The 22946-nt window shown below is 32.0% G+C and overlaps 4 protein-coding genes across 4 annotated transcripts; 2 read left to right on the top strand and 2 right to left on the bottom strand.

Annotated features, from left to right (window-relative positions):
- Positions 1-693: 693 nt before the first annotated feature.
- Positions 694-1862, bottom strand: LOC113397359 (splicing factor 3A subunit 2). The gene is made up of 3 exons (XM_026635667.2): positions 1568-1862; positions 1190-1453; positions 694-1105 (listed from the first exon to the last, which is right to left on the bottom strand). The coding sequence occupies exons 1-3, from the start codon at positions 1719-1721 to the stop codon at positions 738-740; spliced, it is 786 nt and encodes a 261-aa protein (XP_026491452.1). The 5' UTR covers positions 1722-1862; the 3' UTR covers positions 694-737.
- Positions 1863-7950: 6088 nt separating this feature from the next.
- Rps10b (Ribosomal protein S10b) lies at positions 7951-9619 on the top strand. The gene is made up of 4 exons (XM_026635668.2): positions 7951-8062; positions 8250-8462; positions 9037-9280; positions 9558-9619. The coding sequence occupies exons 2-4, from the start codon at positions 8263-8265 to the stop codon at positions 9591-9593; spliced, it is 480 nt and encodes a 159-aa protein (XP_026491453.1). The 5' UTR covers positions 7951-8062; positions 8250-8262; the 3' UTR covers positions 9594-9619.
- A 988-nt stretch (positions 9620-10607) lies between these two features.
- Positions 10608-15684, bottom strand: LOC113397218 (NADH dehydrogenase [ubiquinone] 1 alpha subcomplex subunit 9, mitochondrial). Its single transcript, XM_026635462.2, has 7 exons — positions 15539-15684; positions 15161-15354; positions 14467-14690; positions 14132-14335; positions 12776-12937; positions 12339-12525; positions 10608-10903 (listed from the first exon to the last, which is right to left on the bottom strand). The coding sequence occupies exons 1-7, from the start codon at positions 15582-15584 to the stop codon at positions 10721-10723; spliced, it is 1200 nt and encodes a 399-aa protein (XP_026491247.2). The 5' UTR covers positions 15585-15684; the 3' UTR covers positions 10608-10720.
- Positions 15685-16360: 676 nt separating this feature from the next.
- On the top strand, positions 16361-22654 carry LOC113397282 (synembryn-A). The gene is made up of 8 exons (XM_026635565.2): positions 16361-16563; positions 16634-16773; positions 16886-17354; positions 17587-17792; positions 17955-18093; positions 18793-19036; positions 19636-19853; positions 20889-22654. The coding sequence occupies exons 1-8, from the start codon at positions 16483-16485 to the stop codon at positions 21042-21044; spliced, it is 1653 nt and encodes a 550-aa protein (XP_026491350.2). The 5' UTR covers positions 16361-16482; the 3' UTR covers positions 21045-22654.
- Positions 22655-22946: the final 292 nt, after the last annotated feature.

Here is a 22946-nt window from a genome sequence, read left to right as displayed (position 1 = left end):
AAACTAACAATACTTATTTTTCAACAAATCATGGCAATTAGTTGCCATCTCATACTGGTCGGCATAGGCTGGTAACATTGCCAATAATGTTATGAGACGCAATTCAAACACTACGGCATTTTTAATGTAATCAATCAATTCCTTAGCATAAAAATATCATTATATCTAAAATGTATGTACCTTAATACCTTTGCCTATCCGAGGTTTATCTCCGAAAATCTTAAAATTTCTTGACCACAGACTTTGGATGATAAATGACTGACGAATTTCGAATTGAAAATTACAAAAAATGGATGCCGTGGAATTGTCTTATTGAAACTAGTTTTGCTAACTGATATCCGTATTTTCCTCTAAAATTGTTACAAAATCAAAAAGTATATTTAATCTGTAAAATGAAAGAAATAAAGGATAGCACTCTCCTGGTGGAAAAGCTACTTACTCTTGGTAAAGTTGCCAGGTTTGACTAACTATAGTAATATTTACCTTATCAATATTTTTTAAAATTATATAATTAATAGTGTTTATTATATGGAACTAATTATTATTTTAAATTTAATCTAGTTTTTATATAATAAATAAAAGACTACAATTTAAAAAGGCTCTCTAAATATTATTATAAGTTATATCATAAGAAATAACCTAATAACTTTAAAATATGAATTATCTTTGGGCTTTAAAGGTAAAAAACATGTATACTATATATTTTATTTATTTATGAATATTCATACCTAACTAAATTACATAGATGGAGGGGGTGGGGGTACAGGCAGTAATGGGGGTGGAGGCGGTACACCCATCATTGGAGCTCCGGGTGGTGGAGGCAATCTAATACCATGGTTTTCCCACATCTTCGGAGGAGGTGGAGGCATTCTTAATGGTTCCATTTTAAATGCAAATTGAAGGAAAAACTGTTTTGTATCCTTGTTCCAATGGGTCCAGAACTTAGAATCATGTTTTTCTACCTCACGGCTAGGCACTTTAAAAGCTATTGTTTCATAAGGCTCAGCAGCAAAAAGAAGGTATTGCCACCTACGATCTGGTGGTTCAATTTTCTGCTCATAAGCTGACATAAAACGATGTCTGGGTTGCACACCTTCAGCAATTTCTGAAAAGATTAAAATTAATATTTATTTCTCATTTAATAATGATATGATATAAAAAATTTAATATGTTGATTAATTGCATGTACCAGGATAATCAACTTGAAATAGCAAACTTTGCTGTCCATTTTCTGGGTCTTTTTGCTTAGTTACTCTATAACCAGGTCGACCAATTTTAACAAACTTTTTAGGTTCAATTCTTGGTTTCTCAGGGGCTAACTGTTGTGGAGCTTCCTTAGCTTCCTTGGCAGCTCGACGTGCCAAGTTAGCTTGATGCTTCTTTCCTTGGGTATGAGCCAAGTAACTGCCTTCATTATTGTGGAGTGTTAAACACAATTTACATTCATATGAACCTGAAAAAGAGTAATAAATAATAAATTATTTAGGTTATATAAAAATCAATAATTTCTTTAATCCAATGCGATTAGCATACATTTTAAATATTTTAATGAGCATTAGCAACTTACCCAAATGATTTTTCATAAAATATGGATCTTTATTTAAATCTATAGTCTCTAAAGCTAGTTGCCGAAGTCTTTCGCGTCGATCGCGATTGCTTTCGGACCATGATGCTACACCTCCTCCACCGGTTTTACCGCCAGGGCGGTTTTGGAAATCCATATTGTCTTTCTTGTTTTGTAATGTACACTATGTATTAAAATCTATATTAAATACTTGAAATCTGTTAAAGTCTCTGTATCTAAATAATGAAGCAAGGCTTCCGTAAAAAGTTTGTTTAGTATTTGACGTCTTTGTCAAATGTCAACTAGTCAGTCCAGCCGATAGCAATTGACAATAACAATTTACTTTTTTTCGAAAAGTCAAAGACAATTTATAATATAACTTTAGATGTTTAAAAAAATATTATAAATTAAAATAAGAGACCCAAATTAGATATTATGTAAATACATTTTAATTTTATGAGATTTTATACTAAAAAATGTGACATTCAAACATTATATGGTACTCAGAACAAAAAATACATTTTTTTTATGGTATAGGTGGCAGAGGAACAGGATGCTCATCCGATTGAAAGTAACTACCACCGCCCATGAACATCTGCAACACCTTGGCTTGCAGGTGCGTTGTCGGCCTACAAGAAATGTGTACGCTATTTTCTTGTAGGTCCCCCAGTCATATCGATTCGGAGAATCTGCCGGCGAAAACTGGTTCCACAGAGTGATGATGCGAGGCAAGAAATGCCTAAGAAATCGCTTTATTGCGGATTTTCGGATATCTAGCCAAAGGACAGCAAGAAAGCACATTGGAAAGGGCTTGATCGCCGATAATTCGACCCACTCTGCGTTGAATATGGTCAAATGGAAGAAGCTGGAATTGGGGAGCACCCCCAAGAGGTGAGAGCAGTATTCCATGTGAGGCCGAATTTGCGCCTTGTACAATTGTCATCGCTGACGTGAAGTACCTCTAGTCTTGCCTTGCTGAGCACACAAAGCTTTATTGATGCCAATTTGGCTTTACCTTTCAGATGACCGCGGAAATGAACAAGGTTCGAAATATTAACGCCAAGTATTCCGATACTTGGTGCGGCGGCAATGGGAATGTTCTCAAATCGTGGAGTTGCGACAAATGGTGTTTTTTTAGCGGTTAACGTGCAAACTTGTCTATTTGGGTTTGAACTGGATTCGGTTTAGCAAGCTCCAGTTCAAAACTTTGTTTAACAAAGAAACTAATTCAAACACAAGTTTGTTCCGGTTTTCGTCGACAGTTTACCGAGAAATAAATGCTGCTCGCCAGTTCTGTTACTTGAATTTGGCTGACACGCTACCGCGTGTCTAGTTACACGGCCAGTGTAGGTGTCTAAAGTATAAAATAGCTATATGTCTATGTATATAAAATAGCTGTATGTTACATACTATATAATAAATGTTATAGATTACTTATTTAAAAAAATATTTAAACCACATAACATAAACTTAAAGCAAAGATGTTGTTTGAATCCTGATATATTATTTTGTTTCAATCTTTGTAATAGTCGCAAACCCAAAGACTTTCTGTTTTAGAGGACTACAAGAGCTAAGTGCCCTTGAGAATCGCACGCACACACTTACAAAATCGACAAAAACGGCAAGCCCGTGAACTAATGGTTAAGCGAGGTAACGAGGTTACGCCCGAATATTCTAATAGATGGCGCCAAACCGAGCGAAGTAAGATCAATCATAAATCTCATAAAAAATAGATTAGGATAACAGAATTGTTTTTATTTCTATCGATGTTAGTTAACAAATTATTATAAAATAAAACTGATTCAATTAAACTTACGATATTTTTATTTATATTTTGTATACAATAAAATAGACAGTTAGTTTTAACCTTTTTTTCTTTTATTTATATTATTATACCACAATTAGTTCTTATACTAAATATTAAAACATACCAATTTTTAACATTTTATAAAAGTTTAAGTTTAAGTAGTAACCGTGGGGTAACATATAGCGTAGTGTTTGTTCGTTTTATTAATATCGGTTCACAAAGAAAAAATATATATTAAATAAAAAAAAATATCTAAATATTTACTAGAAAAATATGTCGTCAAGTCGATTTGGTTGAATCATTGGTTAACTAGGTTAATTATACTAGGTTTGATCATAAATCTCATAAAAATAGATAGGATATTAGAATTATTTTTATTACTTTTGACTGTTATTCGAAAATGATTAAAAATAAAACTGATTTAATTAAACTTAAAATATTTTTATTTATATTTGGTACTACAAAAAAAAACATTTAGTGTTAATTTTTTTATTAAAATCTTTTATTTAATTTCACTTGTATGTATGAATGTATGTACATATGTCCTGGAATCTTGCAATCAATATTACACCCATTTCCACTGAAGCTATGGAGCTGAAAGTTGTCACACATATTTAGTCTCGATGACAATGCAGTAGGCACGATTTATGAATTGCTGCCATATACAATCCAATATGGCGGACGTTACAAAAAAATTAAAATTTTTGAATTACGTACAAATGACACTTCTAAATATTCTAGTTCTCTGGTTCACAACAATTACATTTTTTTTGTTACGACTTTACTTTTTTTTTTTATTATTAAAATTAGTTCTTACATAACTTTAATTCCTATTATAAATAAAATCGATAAAATTAAACTCATACGCAATATAAATTATAGGTTCCGTGTTATTGTTTTCGACTTATAAAAGTATGTATTTAAAAAATATGTATCTAAATATGCCCCATTGTAGTTTTAAAAAAAAAAATCATAATATTGCTTCGAGTTCATGGGGATCGAATGTAGTCACTCTCAATTGATTTTTTCCTTACTTTCACCAAATACTCTATCGTAATATTTAGAGAATAGCTCGAAAAATCTGATTCTATGCGAACTGATTGCACATTTTTTCTAATAGATGCTTTCAATATTCATCCTACTTCCTACTAATATTATAAACGTGGAAGTTTGTATGTGTGGATGGATGTTTGTTACTCTTTCACGCAAAAACTACTGAATGGATTTCAATTAAACTTTCCAATAATATAGCTTATACATCAGAATAACACATAGGCTACAATTTATAAAGATATTGTGTGAGCTGTCCAAAATATGACATTAAGTGTCAAGTAACTAGGAAAAAACCTACCTTTCTGCGAGCTATTCTGGCGTGCGCTGCCATAAACGTTAGTTACACATAATTATGTAATGTATGATAGACATCATTTAGTTTAAATGCGCGATACTATGGGTGCGGTGTAGCGATCGGTACGGCGCGGTTCGCCTCCGGCGGCAGTGCCGGCGGTGCGACGCACTTGCGTGGGGGAAGAAGGCGCTCATGGCTGAGAGCGCGACCCGAACGCGGGCAGACGCGTGAGGGTAGACATCGTTGACTGTTGTCTCCGTTTTGCGAATTTTCATGGTTATAGCGATTTTTTAAAAACGGATTGTACTTCAAGTAATATAGGCCCAAGATTAGGTATTGGCAGTTTTTTTTTTGGTTAGGAGTTACACTTAAATAAGATACTTCATTTTTATTTAAATTAATAGATATAGGTTACTTATAATAATAATAATATAATAATAAGCTTTATTCATTCCATACACTTCTACATTATAAAATAATAATAATAAATATAAAGAGCATTTAACAAATACATAATTAGTGGTAAAATTAAGTTTAAATACATTACAACAATAGTTGTGTGCATAATCTTTACATAGTATAAAACAAAGTCGCTTTCTCTGTCCCTATGTCCCTTTGTACGCTTAAATCTTTAAAACTACGCAACGGATTTTGATGCGGTTTTTTTTAATAGACAGAGTGATTCGAGAGGAAGGTTTTTGTAGCGATTGTAGCGATTTTGTTTTCGAAGCGATTTTAACCTATTCAGCATTAATCCTTATCCAATGAAATACCTTAAATACGTTGTTGATTTAATATTGATCTATATGGCCCTTTACAGCATATGATTTAAATGAATATTTTCGAAGATATTACAGATTTAAAAATTGCGGAACGTAGCATTTGCGGTGGTACCGGCCGGCCGGGGCGGCGGGAGCGTGCTATAGGCGCGTCGGAGGCCGCGGTTCTCCCTGTACCTGTAGCCGGTAGCACTTTGAATTTAGCAGCGATCGGACGCGGTTATTATCGGAGCTCTCTAGCGATTGAAATAACAATCCATACTTCCATACTAATATTTTCCAATTAATATTATAAATGCGAAAGTAACTTTGTCTGTCTGTCTGTCTCGCTTTCACGCCAAAACTATTTAAATGAAATTTGGTACACAAATAGTCTAGAGCCTGAGAAAGGACATATGCTTTTTATTTGGAAAAAAGTGCTGTAAAGTGTTGAAAAGGGGGATGAAAGGTTGTAAGTTGTTGAAAGTATTGTCATGCTTAGAATTTTTAGAACTAGAAGCATAAAACATATATTTTAGGCTGTATACTTATAAAATAACATATCATGACACCCACTCGGGAGGGAATTTTGGATATTCTACCCCTAAATGAGTGAAATAGGGGTTGATCATTCGTATGGAATTTTTAAAGTTAGAAACATGAAACTTTATTTTTGGGATACTGATTAAAAAGGAGTACATACTTATTTAAGTGGTTCTGCATATTCTACCCCTACGGGGCTGATATAAGGGTTGAAAGTTTGTATAGAAGTCCGTCATTTTTAAGATAGAAACATGAAACTTTATTTTTGGGATACTGATCAAAAATGAGTAGATACGTATTTAAGCTTTTCTGGATAATCTACCATTAAGGGAGTGAAATAAGGGTTGAAAGTTTTTATGGAAGTCGTCATTTTTTAAGCTAAAAATATGAAACTTAATTTTTGGGATACTGATTAAAAATGATTATACACGTATTTATGTGTCTCTAGATATAACCTCTAAGGGGTTTAATAGGGGTAGGACAATTTTTATATAGGTTAGTCTGGAAAACCGTAATTTTTTAAGTTAGAAGCATGAAACTTTATTTATGGGCTACAGATTAAAAATGAGTGGATACGTATTTAAGCGTTTCTTGATATTCTACCTCTGAGGGCACCCCCTTATTTCACCAAATAAGGGATGAAAGTTTTTATGGAAGTCCGTCATTTTTAAATTAAAAACAACAAGTTGTTTTGGGGATACTGATTAAAAATGAGTAGATACGTATATAAGCTTTTCTGGATATTTTACGCCTAAGGGGAGAAATAGAGTTTGACATTTCGTATACAGGTTAGTCTGGAAGTCCGTCATTGTGAAGTTAGAAGGTCGAAATTTTATTTTTGGGCTACCGATTAAATATGAGTTGATTCGCATTTAAGCGTTTTTGGATATTCTACCCTAAGGGCTGAAATACACACCAACGTGGTATACAAAGAGGTATTACATTAACGTAACATTTTAAGTTAATTTGTAAATATATTCATATTCTACGTGGGCAAAGCCGCGGGTAACAGCTAGTAATTTATAAAAAAAAAAATGTTTACTAATAAAATACTATTACCTTTTAATATCGTTCATATGTATGTTCGGCGATTAATTTATAAAAACGTTTTTTAGTTTTCCTCACGCGTTTCACTTTATTTCCCATATTTACACAATTAAAATTGATAACAAATGATATAATAAAAAACAAATGCCTAATTACTACTACACTATTTTAACTTAATATATTTATTTACAAGAAAGAATAATATTTATTATAAGAAAACATGAAACAATGAATTTACAATTAAAATTACAAAAAAATATCTTGTAACGTAGTGATGCGGCGAAAAGATCGACACGTCTGTATGGCATCAAGCCTCGGCCGGCAATGTCTGTCTCTGTACTAAAGCTGTAGCAAACCGTATGTATTCGTTACTAAGTAACGGGTACGCCATCTAGTACCGAGTAACGAAACGTTACTCACGAATACATTTCGTTACTCGCATGTTTCGTATGATACATACGGGTACGTTTTTTTCCGTTACTTTTACACATCTAGTCTGTACACGGCGTTTACGCACACATGCATAAGCATTTTGTTCGAAAATAAGAATATCTGATTTTAAAAAAATCTATTGATTTTACTAAAAAAGTGGCACGGTGATAAAGTAGTATATTGCTAGAATAATCTGACAAAAAAGCAGAATTATTGAATGTATATAAGTATAGTTATTATTTGTTAAAAGATATTTTTAGAGGTAACTTTGTGATTTCTTTCTATCGTACCAAATTAATTACATTATGTTTTCAAAATAACAAATACTTAGCATGTATCCTGAAGATTATCATATATTTTTTTCATTTGGTTTACTGCATTGGATCATATACTTTTTTGCATTATAAAACTTTCATTTAGCTCATGTAGTCCCCTTTAGAAAAAAAAAAAAAACGTTTTTGAACGACAATATCTGTTAATGTCAAATAATAAATGACAGAACGTGTTGGCAATCTGTGGTATAACAATTTTAACCTCTTTTCTGTTGTCAAAATAGGCGAAAGGTAGTGTTTTGTAATAAAATCTGAATTTATCCATTCAATCAGTGAAATACAGTAAAAATATTTGTTTTCAAATTAATTAAAATGTTATTTCTACAGTTAAAATATCAATATTTCACATTATTGTATATTAGAAAAGTTGAAATACTTAACCTTTTGGTTTATAATATCGAATGTCTCAATGTTTTAGGTAGTGGGTCAAGATGTTGATGCCAAAACAGAATCGCGTTGCGATCTATGAATTCCTCTTCAAAGAGGGTGTTATGGTAGCCAAAAAGGATTACCATGCACCCAAGCATCCGGATCTTGAAAAGATTCCCAACCTTCAAGTTATTAAGGCAATGCAATCATTAAAATCTCGAGGTTATGTGAAGGAACAATTTGCGTGGAGGCATTTCTACTGGTACGTACTGATTGTTACTCTATTATGAGTCAATAAATCTTTTAATTGCACATATGTGACAGTGGTGTTGTAAAGGAAAATGTTACATTCTAGAATTTAGTTTACTAAGGACATTGAACTATATTGTTTAATGAATACATTTTTCTATATTCATTCAATGAGACCTTAATTAAATTATATTCATTATCAAAGATCATTTTCATTGTTGTGCAATTATCGCGGTATTAAAACATTTAAGATACAAACAATTATAGTAAAAGTTTTCTAATGCGTCAAGTTGGCTGCTTAGCCTACCGCTAAACACAGAACACGCTGTTAAACACTCAGAACATGCACTCAAAATATTTGTAATATAGAGAATTATTTAAATTATATCTTTATAAGACATTCTATAATTCTGTTTATAACCGTAACATGTACAGAACACAAATGCAAATTATTAAAAGTGTAACAACTAGCATTAATAAATTTTGTTCATTTGAGTATTGTATTGAATCATAGAAACTCCAGATATCTCTTTTACACATTTTTTATGTTTTGTAGTGCCATTACAATGATTGATTAATACTTTTAGGTATCTTACAAATGAAGGTATTGAGTACCTAAGGATCTTCCTCCATCTGCCACCCGAAATTGTGCCAGCCACACTTAAGCGCTCAGTGCGTATTGAGACAGTCCGTCGTGGTGCTGTTGGCCGCTCCGATGCCCCAGCACGCTCTGCTGAAGACAGATCCATGTACCGTCGTGCACCTACCACACCTGATGCACCACATGATAAGAAGGCTGATGTTGGCCCTGGCTCTGGCAGAGTTGAATTCGTGAGTATTCACAATTTTAATAAGTTTTCTCAATTCAATTTCAATTAAAAAATATTTTCAGAAGAATGAGATTCTGAAATATTTTAAACTGACTGAATAGTAAACAATTGATCCATAAGTTTTATTCTAATTTCTTTAAATAAAACCTATAATGTAAAGATCAATTCATATACATAAGTAAAGATCAATTGCATGATATGTATGGAAAGTTAAATTCATACTTTTAAACATAAACTTAATTGAAATGCTTAATATAAAAATGTGTTAATTGTTGCAGCGAGGAGGATTTGGACGTGGCAGACCAGCTCCTTAATTAAGCTTAATAAAAAAATTATCCAATCTTTGTTGTCTAATTTACAATACCTAGTAATAAATTAAATTTTGCAACATTATTCTCAAATGCAATATTACCTCATAAATAGTATTTAGAAACAGTTGACTTGGCTATCAAAGATGTATTTGAATATAAAGACAAGAGGACTGATTATACCTGGCAGCTATTCATTTAATTTGTTGTATTAATATTATAAAATCATTGAGTTTTACTCATGCACAATAAATCCAATTCTGCACATTGTTCAGGTTACATATAGTACAATAGCTTAAATGAGTAATAAACTATATTTTTTGGTAAATGACAGGTTTTGGTTTTTGGTAAATTTCAGATTTAGGTGTCATTTTTTTTAAATATTTTTTATAAAAAATTACTAATTATATAATTCTTATTTCTTATATAATGCAATCTGATTTATCGTGAATTACGGTATAGTTTTATCTTATTTAAATCGAAAGTATGCGGCCTATTAGTACAAATGATAGTAAATAAACTTATATATAAAAACATTTACTTCAAAAAAATTCCTAGTACTTTTATAGTATGATGCTGATAGCCCATAGCCCATCCAGCTGTACTGCCTATGTATATAATATATATACAGGGTTATTGGTAATTCGACGTATTCCCGTTAGGAGGTGATACCCCTATCACCTATGACTATTTGCGATAATTTTAACCCCCATATGCATGAGGCAAAAGTGAACCATTTTTGAGTTATCACGTTTTTTAGATTTTTTCAAAATAAGTCAAAATTGCAACTTCAAAAATTTATTAAAAAAAATGTTTCGATTCGCCGTTAAGACCGACGGGTATGATTCTCAACTTTGTTACAAAATTGGTCCTTAAAACGAAAGTCCTTTTATTTTAACGGTCTAGTTTAAAGCTTTTGCGAATCCTGTAGGTTCGAATTCGTGGAAGATATCCTGGATGTACGAACTTTCAAGTTATACCTACTTTAAGATCTGTAGATTTGTGATATAAAACAAAATATTTAATAAAACGAAACATAATTTATTCATTTAAACATTCTACAGAGTTGTATCACATGGATCAGGTTTGACATATACAACTTTTGACTGAAATATATATTTTAGCATTTTCTTTTAATATGCTGGTTGAACTTTTGGAGGAGGGGGTCTAGGGAACTCTCCAAGTTTGTCAATGTAGTACTGATAGGCACGGTAGGGCTTCAATTCCCATGGAACCTGGTCTTCCATGTTTGTGAGGGTGACTTCAAGATCCTCTAGTGTAGGCATTCCTTTTACAAGAACGTCCGTAGTAGCTTCCTGAATAATAAAGTTAAGCATTACTTATACAAAAGTTTCGATAACAACTTCGTCCACGTTCAAAACGACTTTTTTCGAATATCCATAACGAATATTGTACATTACTAGCGACCCGCCCCGGCTTCGCACGGGTGCAATGCTGATATTAAATATAAAACAGAGTGCCTTACAACGTTCACAGTTTTTCAGTCGTTAGACAACACAATATGTCCCTGCGTTTTAAATCTGCAATACCTTCGAAAATATTCATTTAAATGACATGCTGTAAAGGGCCATATTGATCTATATTAAATACACAATGTATTTAAGATACTTAATTGGATAAGGATTAATTATGTATTGCTTAAAATCGCTTCGAAAATAAGGCATTATTTCTCGTAAAAAGTTAAGGATAAAAAATGGTCATTGTGAGTTATCCCTAAGATATACCATTGCGGACATTTTTGAAGAACTTTTTAATACACACTGTAGTACATTATTTTGATCTATCTCGTAGGGTTCAGCCAGGCAGTTCAGTTTGCAATGTAAGCGCAAAAAAATGTGTTTATTTACATCACTAGACTCTAAAATTATCAGTGTTTCCCTAACGGAACGTTGCATGTATTAAACATATAAACTTTTTTGAATCTATCTAATCTATCCATCATGTAATTTTAAAGATCTAAGCATACACAGGGGCAGACAGCTGTAAATTCAAGTTCTCCATTAATGATATTGCGCCAAGTCAATGTCAAATGTTATTTATTTGGCTTTTGTCCTCTTTTAGAACTATAGCTGTCTACTAGCAAATTGCATGGAATACGTAAATCTAAGGTTTGTTTATCTTCCTTCTTCGATTGGAATAGACTATGATGGTTTAGTTATTTAAATTATCTCTTTCTCTTGGTGGTAGGTACATAACTTCAGTAGGACAGCTTAACATATAAAATTCTAAATACACAATACAGTGACGGAAACATTTCAAGCGTTCTCCGTAGTTAAAATAGCTCTTTAGAAATTCCACTTGAATTAGAATTTTCAAATATATTAGAACAATTCTAAGAAACAATAATGGATGTAAGACACAGTGACAAATGATGGAACAGCTAATTATTTTGATATATTCAGCAGACAATTAATAATATTAAATCTGATTGGTGACACACAAAGAAACGATTATACCTATACTTGAAATTTTAACCACCATCAAAAAAGGAAGTTATCAATTCGGTTATTTATGAATGTTATTCAGAACTCCTGTCCTTTATAAAATAATTTGCAATTTTCTTTTTGTTTAAGGGATGTAAATTTCATACTATATTTATATAAAATTTATTTTTTTATAAAATTTGTTTTGTTGATAATCTTTATCAGGGCTAGGTTAAAGCATTAAGGTTGTTGAGGCACTTAATAGTTTACATATTTTATAATATATGAAAGCATTTCATATATTTACCTTTTCCAAGCTTTCCCAGTGCAGGTTTCCAAATGGATAGGCAGGTGATATCATGTTAACCACCATAATCTTCAGAGGTAAAAGAGGGTCGTATTTCATATCCACCAGGCGGAATCCCCAATTCTCATCTTTTCTCATTAGTTGGTAGAACCAGATAACAAGGTCACGTAGTAGATAACGTTTAGGTCTGAAAGGACACTCACAAGTAAATTTCATTAACAGATATATGTAGGTATATTATGAATACACTCCTTTTTTTTTTTCGAAGAACTATCAAACAAATAAGGATATTTTAATCAAATTGTGGCTGATAATAAAATAAACAATTACAAACAACTCAACTATTGTACTTAAATGTACAAATTATTGCTTTTATTCATAATTTATATGCAGATTTTTTTTTTAAAACAATTCTTATGGAAGATTATTATACCTACCCAACCGCTTGATATGTCAAACATCTGGTGTCAGGGTCGCGGGCAGCATTCAGGATGGCTTGGGCCACATCACCAACATACACTGGTTGCTTAATTGTCGCTTCACCATTCTTATACAGTGACATGATATGGCTATGAATGCGCCAAAGAGAAGCAAAAGCTCTGAAAGTAAAATAAAAAGAGAACATGATTAAAAATTACTTGAATATTATAATATTTCTGATTTATGTGAGAAATGTAAGTTTAATTCATGAGGAACAGGATTTCGTGACCTTGGGTATATCCCAGGGTTCGAAAAAATCCGATTTTTATAATAAATGTCAAAAATCCGATTTTTTTATACATATCTGATATATATCCAAGCTACGAAAACGAAACGAATTTCATTCTGTAAACACTTAAAAAACCTTTTATTATTATAATAATCTTCATTTGTTTGTGAGATAAATCAACTAATTTTATTTTAATATTCATTTGTAATTGACTAATCATAAAAAGTAATTATTCAGAGTCAGGCCTTAAGCATAGATCTATGAGTGTTGTTCAGAAGATAGGAAAAAATCAATTGATATATATCGTGATATATATCATGATATATATCCGCTGATATAAAAAAAAATTATATTCCATAACATCTCAACATATTTGACGACCTCCGTGGTCGAGTAGTGTGTACACCGATTTTCATGGGTACGCCACTCCGAGGTCCCGGGTTCGATTCCCGGCCGAGTCGATGTAGAAAAAGTTAATTAGTTTTCGATGTTTTCTTGGGTCTGGGTGTTTGTGGTACCGTCGTTTCTTCTGATTTTCCATAACACAAGTGCTTTAGCTACTTACATTGCGATCAGAGTAATGTATGTGATGTTGTCCAATATTTATTTATTATTATTATATATACTAATATTTCTTTCTAATTATTATTATTGTGTAAAATAATTTGTTTATTTTTATTTTTAATGTAAGGCCAGATTAAGGGGAGTGCATCTGTGGCTACTGGCTTATTTACTAAAAGGGCTGAGATAGATTTCTAAAAACTAAGAATTTTTTGGATCCTGATCAATATTTTTAAATTTGCAATATGTACATATATTATTAAATGATTTTATTCCCACATTAAATTTTGATTGAAACAAACAACATAAAAAAGAAACTGTTCAAATTATTCAGCAAAGAATTCTAGGCCTTCAGACCGGTAAATCTGGCTCTGATTGGCACTGTAAGATATATGATATGAATGTACCGTAGAATAACTGATGTAACTTTCTAGAGAGGCTTGCCTTATTATCTGTATCATTAGTAGCTGTTACAATTTTATAGTGATAAGAAAACTGAGTAAAAGTAATAACACCTAAGTACCTTAAGAATCTGTCTTCTGAACCATAGATATCAGAAGCTCTAAGAATTGTTGCAGTAGGAAACTCCTCTCTGACAGCACATTCACCCAAGTACTTGCTGATTTTATACATGGATGGTTTCTTCATAACAAGAGGAGTTGGATGTTCATCAGCATTTAAATAAGATAAATGGATAAATCTCTCTACCCCCATTTCTCGACTGATTCTGTAATTGTTTAATTGTAAATAAGTATTTGGAAAACAATGATCTATTATTTAAAAGACTGTTCTTCGTTTTTCAAATGACAAGTCACAGCAGTAATGGAAATAAATCAAGGATAACTGTTTCGTTATTACCTTGCTAGACGCCTGGCTCCATCAACATGTACATCATTAAACTTAAAGTTTTTAGTCTCATAGTCTCTACCTATAAGATTAATTACAACATTCGAATAACGGACTGCTTTAGCAATGGATTTGTCATCTTGTAAGTGAAACGGTGTAAACAAAACTTGACCAAGATCACCACAAACTTTCAATCTTGCCGCATCATAGAAGTCACCTCTATAAGGCAATATCATCTGCAATTTAACAAATACTTTTATTGCTTATTTAATTTCTACATATTATTCATAAAGGGTATAGTATAGTTTAGAGAGTCATAGAGTGATTTCTATTGGGCATTTGGACAATATTATTTATAGCAATAATCAATTTTCAAATTTTCATAACCATCTATATTCTATTTTAAAGAAAGATAAATTATAGTATATATTTTTACAGTGGAGACTATACAGAAATTAATGATATTCCCCATTTAACAGTCACATAATTTTTTTATGATGTAAACAGAGTACAATTTCAATTTTCCCTGAATTTTCCAGAACACTTTCAGCTGTTCTGACTTTTCTTTGACTTTTCCTTGACCTTCCAGCATGAATAAAATGCACCCTAAATGTGGGCTTTTTATGAAGTAATGATATACTAATAAGAAATGAAACATTTAATGAAAAATGTTGTTTAAATATTATTGGGTTATACAGCCACTGACCTGGGTACCTGTTTTGCCAAGCTTGTTGCAAACATACCGCCCCACAAACCCTGTACAGCCAAACACAGTCGCCACAACTCCATTGAAGCTACTACGACCACCAGTTCCTCTCTTGTAAGCGGCCAAATTGAGTTTTCCTTCACTGCTATACTGCGCAGACTTGATGTAAACAATACTCATGTATCCATTTTTAGCTAGTAATTGGGTAAAATTATAAACGAAATTAAGTTCTATATGTTACAGATTATATTTAAATTATTACAAATAGATAATTTTTTTTGTTTGCTAGAAAAAAATGTCAAATATAAGCTGAGAATTATGTAAGAGCTTTATATTTTTATTATTATAGAAAAATATATAACAGTTAAGTAAACTTACGTATAATTTTAGTTGCCAAATGGCCTGTTAAAGTTACTGGAGCCATTTTCAGGCCTTTCTGAATTACCTCAATATGATAAGACCTGAAACCTGGTCTTCTCTGATTCTGAAATATGTATTTCTGTGTAGTTTTATTCAAAAGTCATTTTTTTTATGTCACTGTCAAAAATTAAGTGACCACAGTCCCCAAATATAGATTATAAAACCTAAGCATCGGATTGCATCTTTCTAAAAACCATGCTTAAAATTAATTTCAGAAGTAATAAAAAATTCATAGACTATACTTTTCGCCAATACGTTAACAACTTTGGGAAATAAGATGTTAGTCCCTTGTGCCTGTAGTTACACTGGCTAGTAGGCTAAGTAATGATACCTTGACGGGCTTGCACAAAGCCCTACCACCAAGTAAATGTAAAGTAAAGTTGTTGTAACAAACATACCTGAAGTTACACTCGTTCTTCAAACTGGAACATGAAAATGTTAAGTACTGCTGTTTGGCGGTATAATATATAATGCGGTGGTTGTACCTACCCAGACGGACTCGCACAAAAGCTTTATCACCACGTAAAATAATTTATTATTATTATATGAGGTTTGCCTTTCCTTCTCCAATTCCGTCTTACTCTACCGAATATTAGTACAATCCTAAAAATTATCAAATTTCAACCAAGTATTAGAAGCGCCATTTATATTTCAAATATTTTAAGGCACATTTTTTATTCACAGATACATCCCCTTACCTCAACAGTAACCTATGGAGAGTTATTAGTTCTGTCTTATTCTGAAATTGTCAATATTCAGGGGACTGGCATGTCATGTCAATTGTCATATTTATCATTTGTAATTAATTGCTCTCTGTTTTCATTTGAACCAAGTAAAATTATAATCAGCTTCGAGACTAACTAAATTTAATAAATAAAAAACGGTATTACTGTACTATAATTATGAACGAAGACGAAATAACCATTTTAGGTGGTAATAATTTCAGTGAAATCATCCAAATACTAGAGAATTTTTTAAAAGTTGTAAGTTTTTAATGCTGTAATTCTTTAGATGTTATTAATTTAAGATTTTAAATTTTAAATTTATTTTCAGAACGACAACGTGTTTTCGTTTCCTTTCCTATTGACGAATAATAGACGTGTTTCGTTATGGGCGGCATTATTTCAACATCTTCAATCAAAATCTTCAGAAAGTATTCATGTTCTGTGCTTAACTACAATAAGACTTTTAAGGTAAATTTTTAAATTGTAATATTTAAAAATTTGATCGATTTATAAATATTTGATTAATAAAATTGATTAGTTGTAATGAGCATGTAAAAAGTTTATTTTAATTCCAATTCAGCCGAGATAAAACTGAACTTGAAAGTTTGATCTGCGAAAAATGGATTATAACATTAATAGAAAAGGCAGGCCTGTTCAATTTTGTTGATCCCGAGGATACAATGGATGTTGATATGCCTATGAAGGAAGTGGTAGTTGAGGCACTAAAATGCTTGTGCAACATAGCTTTCAACAGTGAAGTGGCTCGGGCATTGTGTGCCCACACAAGCATAGCCCAGGGGCTAGTGGCAAGACTGCGCTCCTATAAAGAAATATCTTTTAAAGATGAGATAATGCTTTTTGATATGAAATTGCTTTTCATCTTGACAGCCTTAAGACAAGACATAAAGGCTAAAATAAAAAATGATTTACATGGAATGGATTACTTAATAAGTTGTTTGAATGAGCTTGTTGTCGAAGCAACGGAACCTCAAATGGAGGTTGCTGGAGTGAGTGATGTTATTGAGGGGTCCCATAACTGTTTTTTACAGGTAATTTTTGTTACTAAATAACAAATTTAAGTAATAAAATATACATTCTCAACTAGTGGTAGCTTTGGAATTAAAACAATTATGTTATGATGATCTAAATGTGATTGTAAAAGCTTACTTGAATAAAATATATTTTGTTTTTCAATTATATTTTAATTAAGTTTGTAATTAATAATTTTTAATTTCATTTTAAGGGATAACTACTATAATATTTGATATTTTATTTTAATAGGAGAACCAACAAGCAATAATGTGTGAAATATTGAAGACACAGTTCAACCTTATGTTGCATTCTGGTTCTGAGGAGCCAGTGAGTGAGGCAGATGAAGGAATGTACCTAAGATTAATGCCAGCATTAACCACATTACTATATGCTCATGTACCAACACAAGATAAATTGATGGAGCTACATAGTAACATTGCTAACTTATTAACCAGGTTAGTAATTTAATCATAGTCCATTATCTTTTACTTTAATAACATTAAATATTTAGAATTACACTGGACATTATTACTTACTATTAATAATAAACTTTCTTACTTAGTATTATTTATGTATCTTATGCATAATGTAAGTTATAAGTTATTATTGTTTTCTAGTGTTCCACCAGTTTTCTATCAGTATTTGACACCGGAGTTGAATGATGGAGAAACAGCACAAAATATATATGATGGCAGAAACATGGATGCTTTACAAGCCTTGCTCCAGCTTCTGCAATATAGACTCTCAATAACAACTGTAAGAATTTTTAAATAAACATATAATTTGTTACTAACTGATCAGTAATTATAGACTATTTTTTTTTATTACCAACAAATACAATGTGAATCTTCTTTATTTTAAACAATTGAGGTTAGTAATCTCAGAAATATGTTAAGAAGTGACCTAATTAACATGTTACACTGATTTTAATTGTATAATTGTTATATAAGAAGAGCTACCTGACTTGCATAAAAAAGTTAATATACTCATCCATCTGGCATTTTAATGTTCTAATTTATACATTTTCAAATACAAAGCATAATAACCAAATAACAATCTTGGTATATTGCTGGTAAGAATTAAGGGGTCTTATTGGAAAACTTAACAAGAGGGGGTGAGGGACGACGAGGTGATAGTACATAATGTTCTTTTACAAAGCCGATATTTGGAGGATATATTCTTGGATTAACCTTAATAAAGAATTTTGACAGTCATGTATAAATACAATTTCAAATATAACAAATATATATATCTTTCCTGTGATCCTATGGAACATGGTAAACAGTACAAAAACTTTGCAAGTATTTTTAATATGGGGAGTGTAATCACCTGACTCGTATTTGTAACCAGGAGATTTTCTTAGATTAAAACTGAAATTACTCCAATTGTCAAATATATATTTTTTAACCCTTATCAAATGGTATATTATCTATAAACACTGTTATATTGTTTCAGAGTACAAAAAATCAATATGAAAACCTGTCTCCAATTTTGACCGTTTTGAATAAAAGTTCCCGCGGTTGTCGAGCTCAACGCAAGTATTTAAGGCAGGTTGTGCTGCCACCTTTACGAGATGTCTCAAGACCACCCGAGAAGGGACATACACTTCGTAATCAGCTGTGCAGGCTTCTTACTACCCCTGTAACATCTGTTCGAGATCTGGTCGCCGAGTTTCTATTCATTCTATGCAAAGAAAAAGGTGAGCATGTTATTTATGTATTCAGTTTATTATATAACGAGCCGAGAATCGATGGAAAATACCATCGGAAACATTATTCAGAACCTCGTCGATTTTTTTTAAGTGTTAGAGTGTATTGCCCATTTCCTCATTTTAAATTCGTCACTGCAAACTAATAGAACCGTTACTATTAATTATCTAATTATAATTTTCAGATATAACGAACTTCCATGAAATCCTAACTTTCATCCCCTTATGGAATGGTTTTTTGAAAACACTAAAGACTGTATTTTTTCGATTCCTCAACACCGATTCCATTTTGTTAACATGAAAAATGATAACGTATAAACCATCATTACCACCTTAGGTCATGAATTTGGAAAATTCTAACACATTTCATTAAATCCTTAAGCCTTAATACTGATATCGATATGACGAATTTCCATACAAACTTGCTTTGCTTGATCACTGTCTGGTACCGACCAAGACTTATATTATTGAGACAGCACTTCTCACATATACTCATTAGGAAATATTAATCTCCTGTGCAGGTGGCAGTCGTTGATGTTCGATCAGGAGAACTATTCTACTACATATAACAATATTTGTACGTTTTTTAGTGGGTCGTATGGTGAAGTATACAGGATTCGGTAACGCGGCCGGTCACTTAGCACAAAAGGGTTTGATGGGCAGCAGCCGCGGTCCCGTGCTATACTCTTCCAGCAGTGAAGACTCCGACACTGAAGAGTATTTGGAAGCGCAACCTCGCATCGATCCAGTCGTGGGGTGCACGAGACCGCCCCGGTCGAATCCGTTCGAGGGCATGACCGATGAGCAGGTTAACAATATTTTGTTTGATTCAGTTCTTTTTGAATTATATGGGATTCGAGAAAATGGAATACGATGGTCATTAATCATCTCTGCCTAAAAAAAATAACGTAAAAGAAATATTATCCATTCAACCAGTGGAACTAAGATGTTATGTCTCTTGTTATTACACTGCAAAAATCATTGCTGTTCACAAAAGATTAACTAAACGACTTGCACAAAGTATTGCCACCTTCTGGATTGTTTTATAGGAAATTTTGGGATGGCATAAATATTAAATATTACTACCTATATTGTTACAATGTATATTGATATGGTTGAGGAATATAGTAGACCATTTGTATAGTGTTGTGACTGTGGTGCTTACTTTTCTAGCATAGTGTATTTTCGATGTTTTTATCAGCCAAGTAAAAACGACAGCTGACCTTATTCGACTAAATGGCAATGAATTAAATTTTCTATTGGCAAATAATTTCTTTCTGTTAGTTTAAGGCAGCCATTATAATTCACAGTAAAAGCAATTTCAAATTTCACGTGCGTCATTTTAATGTTAGTGATGTTCTTGTGGGAAAAACTATTTAATTAATGAATGGGTAGCGAATATTTGCGTGAGTTTCGTATCTTTTCGTACAAATCAATAATAATATATCGTTGTAGTCACGTCAAACCTAACTACTAACCGCAAGATTTCATTGGATTTACGGCTGACAAGTGTAAACTTATAAATGAAATCAATACCGATGTTTATGTTTCTGTATAAAAAACATATATTATTATAACTAGTTAACTCGCGTTTTAGGGGCCGGGCGTCTGATATTAGGCATAAGGCTTCCTTAGAGTCCCAAACTTGCTTCATACCGAATTTCACCAAATTGGGTTCAGTGGTTTGGCCGTGAAAGAGTAGCCGATAGACAGATAGACCTACATACATTACAGTAAAGATAAATTACAATCTATTTTGCAATATTTGAAAAGTATGATTAATTTTAATTGTTACTATTTATAATTTTCCCAAGTATTGAATGACGTTGATGATAACTTTTAGAAAGAATACGAGGCGATGAAGCTGGTGAACCTGTTCGACAAGATGCTGTCGGAGGGCGCGGTGAAGCCGGCGCGCATCGGGCCCGACGGCCGCCCGCAGCCCATCGACCACGTGCTGGAGATCCGCGACCGCCCGCCCAACCGCCCGCAGTCCTAACTGCCTCCGCTCCGCCGGACCCTCTACCGACACGTCCCAGCTCAGACATCAGTATACCCCATATCTGATATTATCTATGATCCTATTAATCTAGCCATTGGTCGTGTCCGTACGAGCGCGCGCGACTTGTCTGTGTGATTGGCGTCTGGTGTGACCGTGCGGTTAGTATGAATTCGTCACGTTGCAGTTCAGCAAAAGAAAAGCATAGAAAATTAATATAAAGAGTTCGATATTATAAGCTTTTTTGATCAAGGATGTTAATAATCGGTAACGAGGAGATGTTCTCTAATTTGAAAGATACCGCCTTTAAATACGTTACCCTTGTTTAGAAGTAGGTCATACTACGTTGATTTATCGTCAGTGTTAATAATTTACGATATGTATTCTTCTCGTTTAGTAATATCAGCGACAAAATTGAGACACATACTTTTCGATTCGTAACACATTATTCAAACAAATTTCTTGAAATTACAATTGATATCAATGTAAGGCTTTGATACTACTTTATCCTTGAAATGACGTCCGTGAGCCATCTGTCGGTAGACGTGAGGTACTAGTTTTTGCTACGTCTGCCACGCTACGACGCTACGCACTAGACCAGCTACGAACTGGTAGATCTAGAATAGAAGTCATGTTTCATCATAATTGTAACGGCCCGACTAGGAAAATGTCGTTGTGTGACAATTTATATAAAATGTAATTATGTGTCTTCTTTATAATAATGAGAAAACTATTTAATTGACAAGATTTTAGTAATCTATAATGATGATATGATATAATTGTTGTGTGTTGAGTACATACCGAATTTGTATTGATGTTAATTTATAAGTTGTTGTGGTTTTAATGATATTTTTTATTCAACACAAACGAAACAATGTGTAAAAGTTTCACTTCACCCATTATATATTTCATACTGAGCAATCGTGTTAGTATAACGTACAAACTTTTTTTGTCGATCTTCCAATCGTTTTAATTATATTTCAGTGATAAATATATATCAATATTCAAAGAGACCAGTTATTGTCTCTTCATTGTCTATGACACAAAAATACATTTCAATATAGTTAATGCTATTTCTATTTCATATATTTTTGTCATGTATATTATGTAATATATATTATATACTTATAAATTGACGGGCTGTTTTTCAACAATTCTTTATTAATTATAGCAAAATAAATATTAAGATTTTAAAAGATCTTCGCATCGTATAGTGTAGTCGCTGTTTGGTGTTTGTCTTTATGCACTTTAAAATATAATTTATAAGATTTTCTAGTTTTGACTAGTCACTATGATTATTTAATTATATAATTAGATTTTCTTGCAGAGTATATGCATTGTTTATTATATAAATAAATTTGTAACTTTTAAATATCACTAGATTTTGATCTAGAACTACTAATATTAGTCGAATTACGAAACTAGATAATATTTTCAAAAACATTTTATCCAATTAAGATGTATCTTTTTATATCTCTTAAATTTAGAAATAAGAACTAGTTAAGTATTTGCTAAAACAAAAAGTTTAGTAAAATTTTAGTAATTTTTGATTATTAAATGTCTTTCTAAGCTTTAAGTATTTTAAAATAAATATTTAAATCAACTAAAAATGGTTTTATTTACAATTCCTCAGAATTTTATAATATTTATTATATTTACACATGCATTATATACATATGTACAAGTACATGTATGTTCTATGAACATGTTTATGTAGAAAATATATTTATTTTACTCACATTATTATTCTATAATAGTTCGAACTGTAATCCTCTCACTGCTTTGTGAATCTCACGTCTTCTATTCAAAGATATCTGGAAAGGTGCTTTCTTGGCGATAAGATCTGCTTTTGTGCATATAATTAATTTTATTTTTTTCTATGACGATTGTCTATATGTGTAT

The sequence above is a fragment of the Vanessa tameamea genome, chromosome 3 (genome assembly GCF_037043105.1).
Source record: "Vanessa tameamea isolate UH-Manoa-2023 chromosome 3, ilVanTame1 primary haplotype, whole genome shotgun sequence".
NCBI lineage: Eukaryota > Metazoa > Arthropoda > Insecta > Lepidoptera > Nymphalidae > Vanessa > Vanessa tameamea.
Note: the sequence above shows the minus strand (reverse complement) of the source record. Positions and strands in the feature narration are given on the sequence as shown.

Bases quoted from the DNA above. Each gene is read 5' to 3' on its own strand.
- LOC113397359 (XM_026635667.2), bottom strand. From the start codon at position 1,721: ATGGATTTCCAAAACCGCCCTGGCGGTAAAACCGGTGGAGGAGGTGTA. The intron at 1,454-1,567 runs GTAAGTTGCTAA...ACTCTTTTTCAG, and splicing joins TTTTATGAAAAATCATTTGG to GTTCATATGAATGTAAATTG. The intron at 1,106-1,189 runs GTACATGCAATT...TAATCTTTTCAG, and splicing joins ATTTCAAGTTGATTATCCTG to AAATTGCTGAAGGTGTGCAA.
- Rps10b (XM_026635668.2), top strand. From the start codon at position 8,263: ATGTTGATGCCAAAACAGAATCGCGTTGCGATCTATGAATTCCTCTTC. The intron at 8,463-9,036 runs GTACGTACTGAT...TAATACTTTTAG, and splicing joins GCGTGGAGGCATTTCTACTG to GTATCTTACAAATGAAGGTA. The intron at 9,281-9,557 runs GTGAGTATTCAC...TAATTGTTGCAG, and splicing joins GCTCTGGCAGAGTTGAATTC to CGAGGAGGATTTGGACGTGG.
- LOC113397218 (XM_026635462.2), bottom strand. From the start codon at position 15,584: ATGGCTCCAGTAACTTTAACAGGCCATTTGGCAACTAAAATTATAC. The intron at 15,355-15,538 runs GTAAGTTTACTT...CCCAATTACTAG, and splicing joins TTTGGCAACTAAAATTATAC to CTAAAAATGGATACATGAGT. The intron at 14,691-15,160 runs GTCAGTGGCTGT...GTTAAATTGCAG, and splicing joins TTGGCAAAACAGGTACCCAG to ATGATATTGCCTTATAGAGG.
- LOC113397282 (XM_026635565.2), top strand. From the start codon at position 16,483: ATGAACGAAGACGAAATAACCATTTTAGGTGGTAATAATTTCAGTGAA. The intron at 17,355-17,586 runs GTAATTTTTGTT...TTATTTTAATAG, and splicing joins CCCATAACTGTTTTTTACAG to GAGAACCAACAAGCAATAAT. The intron at 18,094-18,792 runs GTAAGAATTTTT...ATATTGTTTCAG, and splicing joins ATAGACTCTCAATAACAACT to AGTACAAAAAATCAATATGA.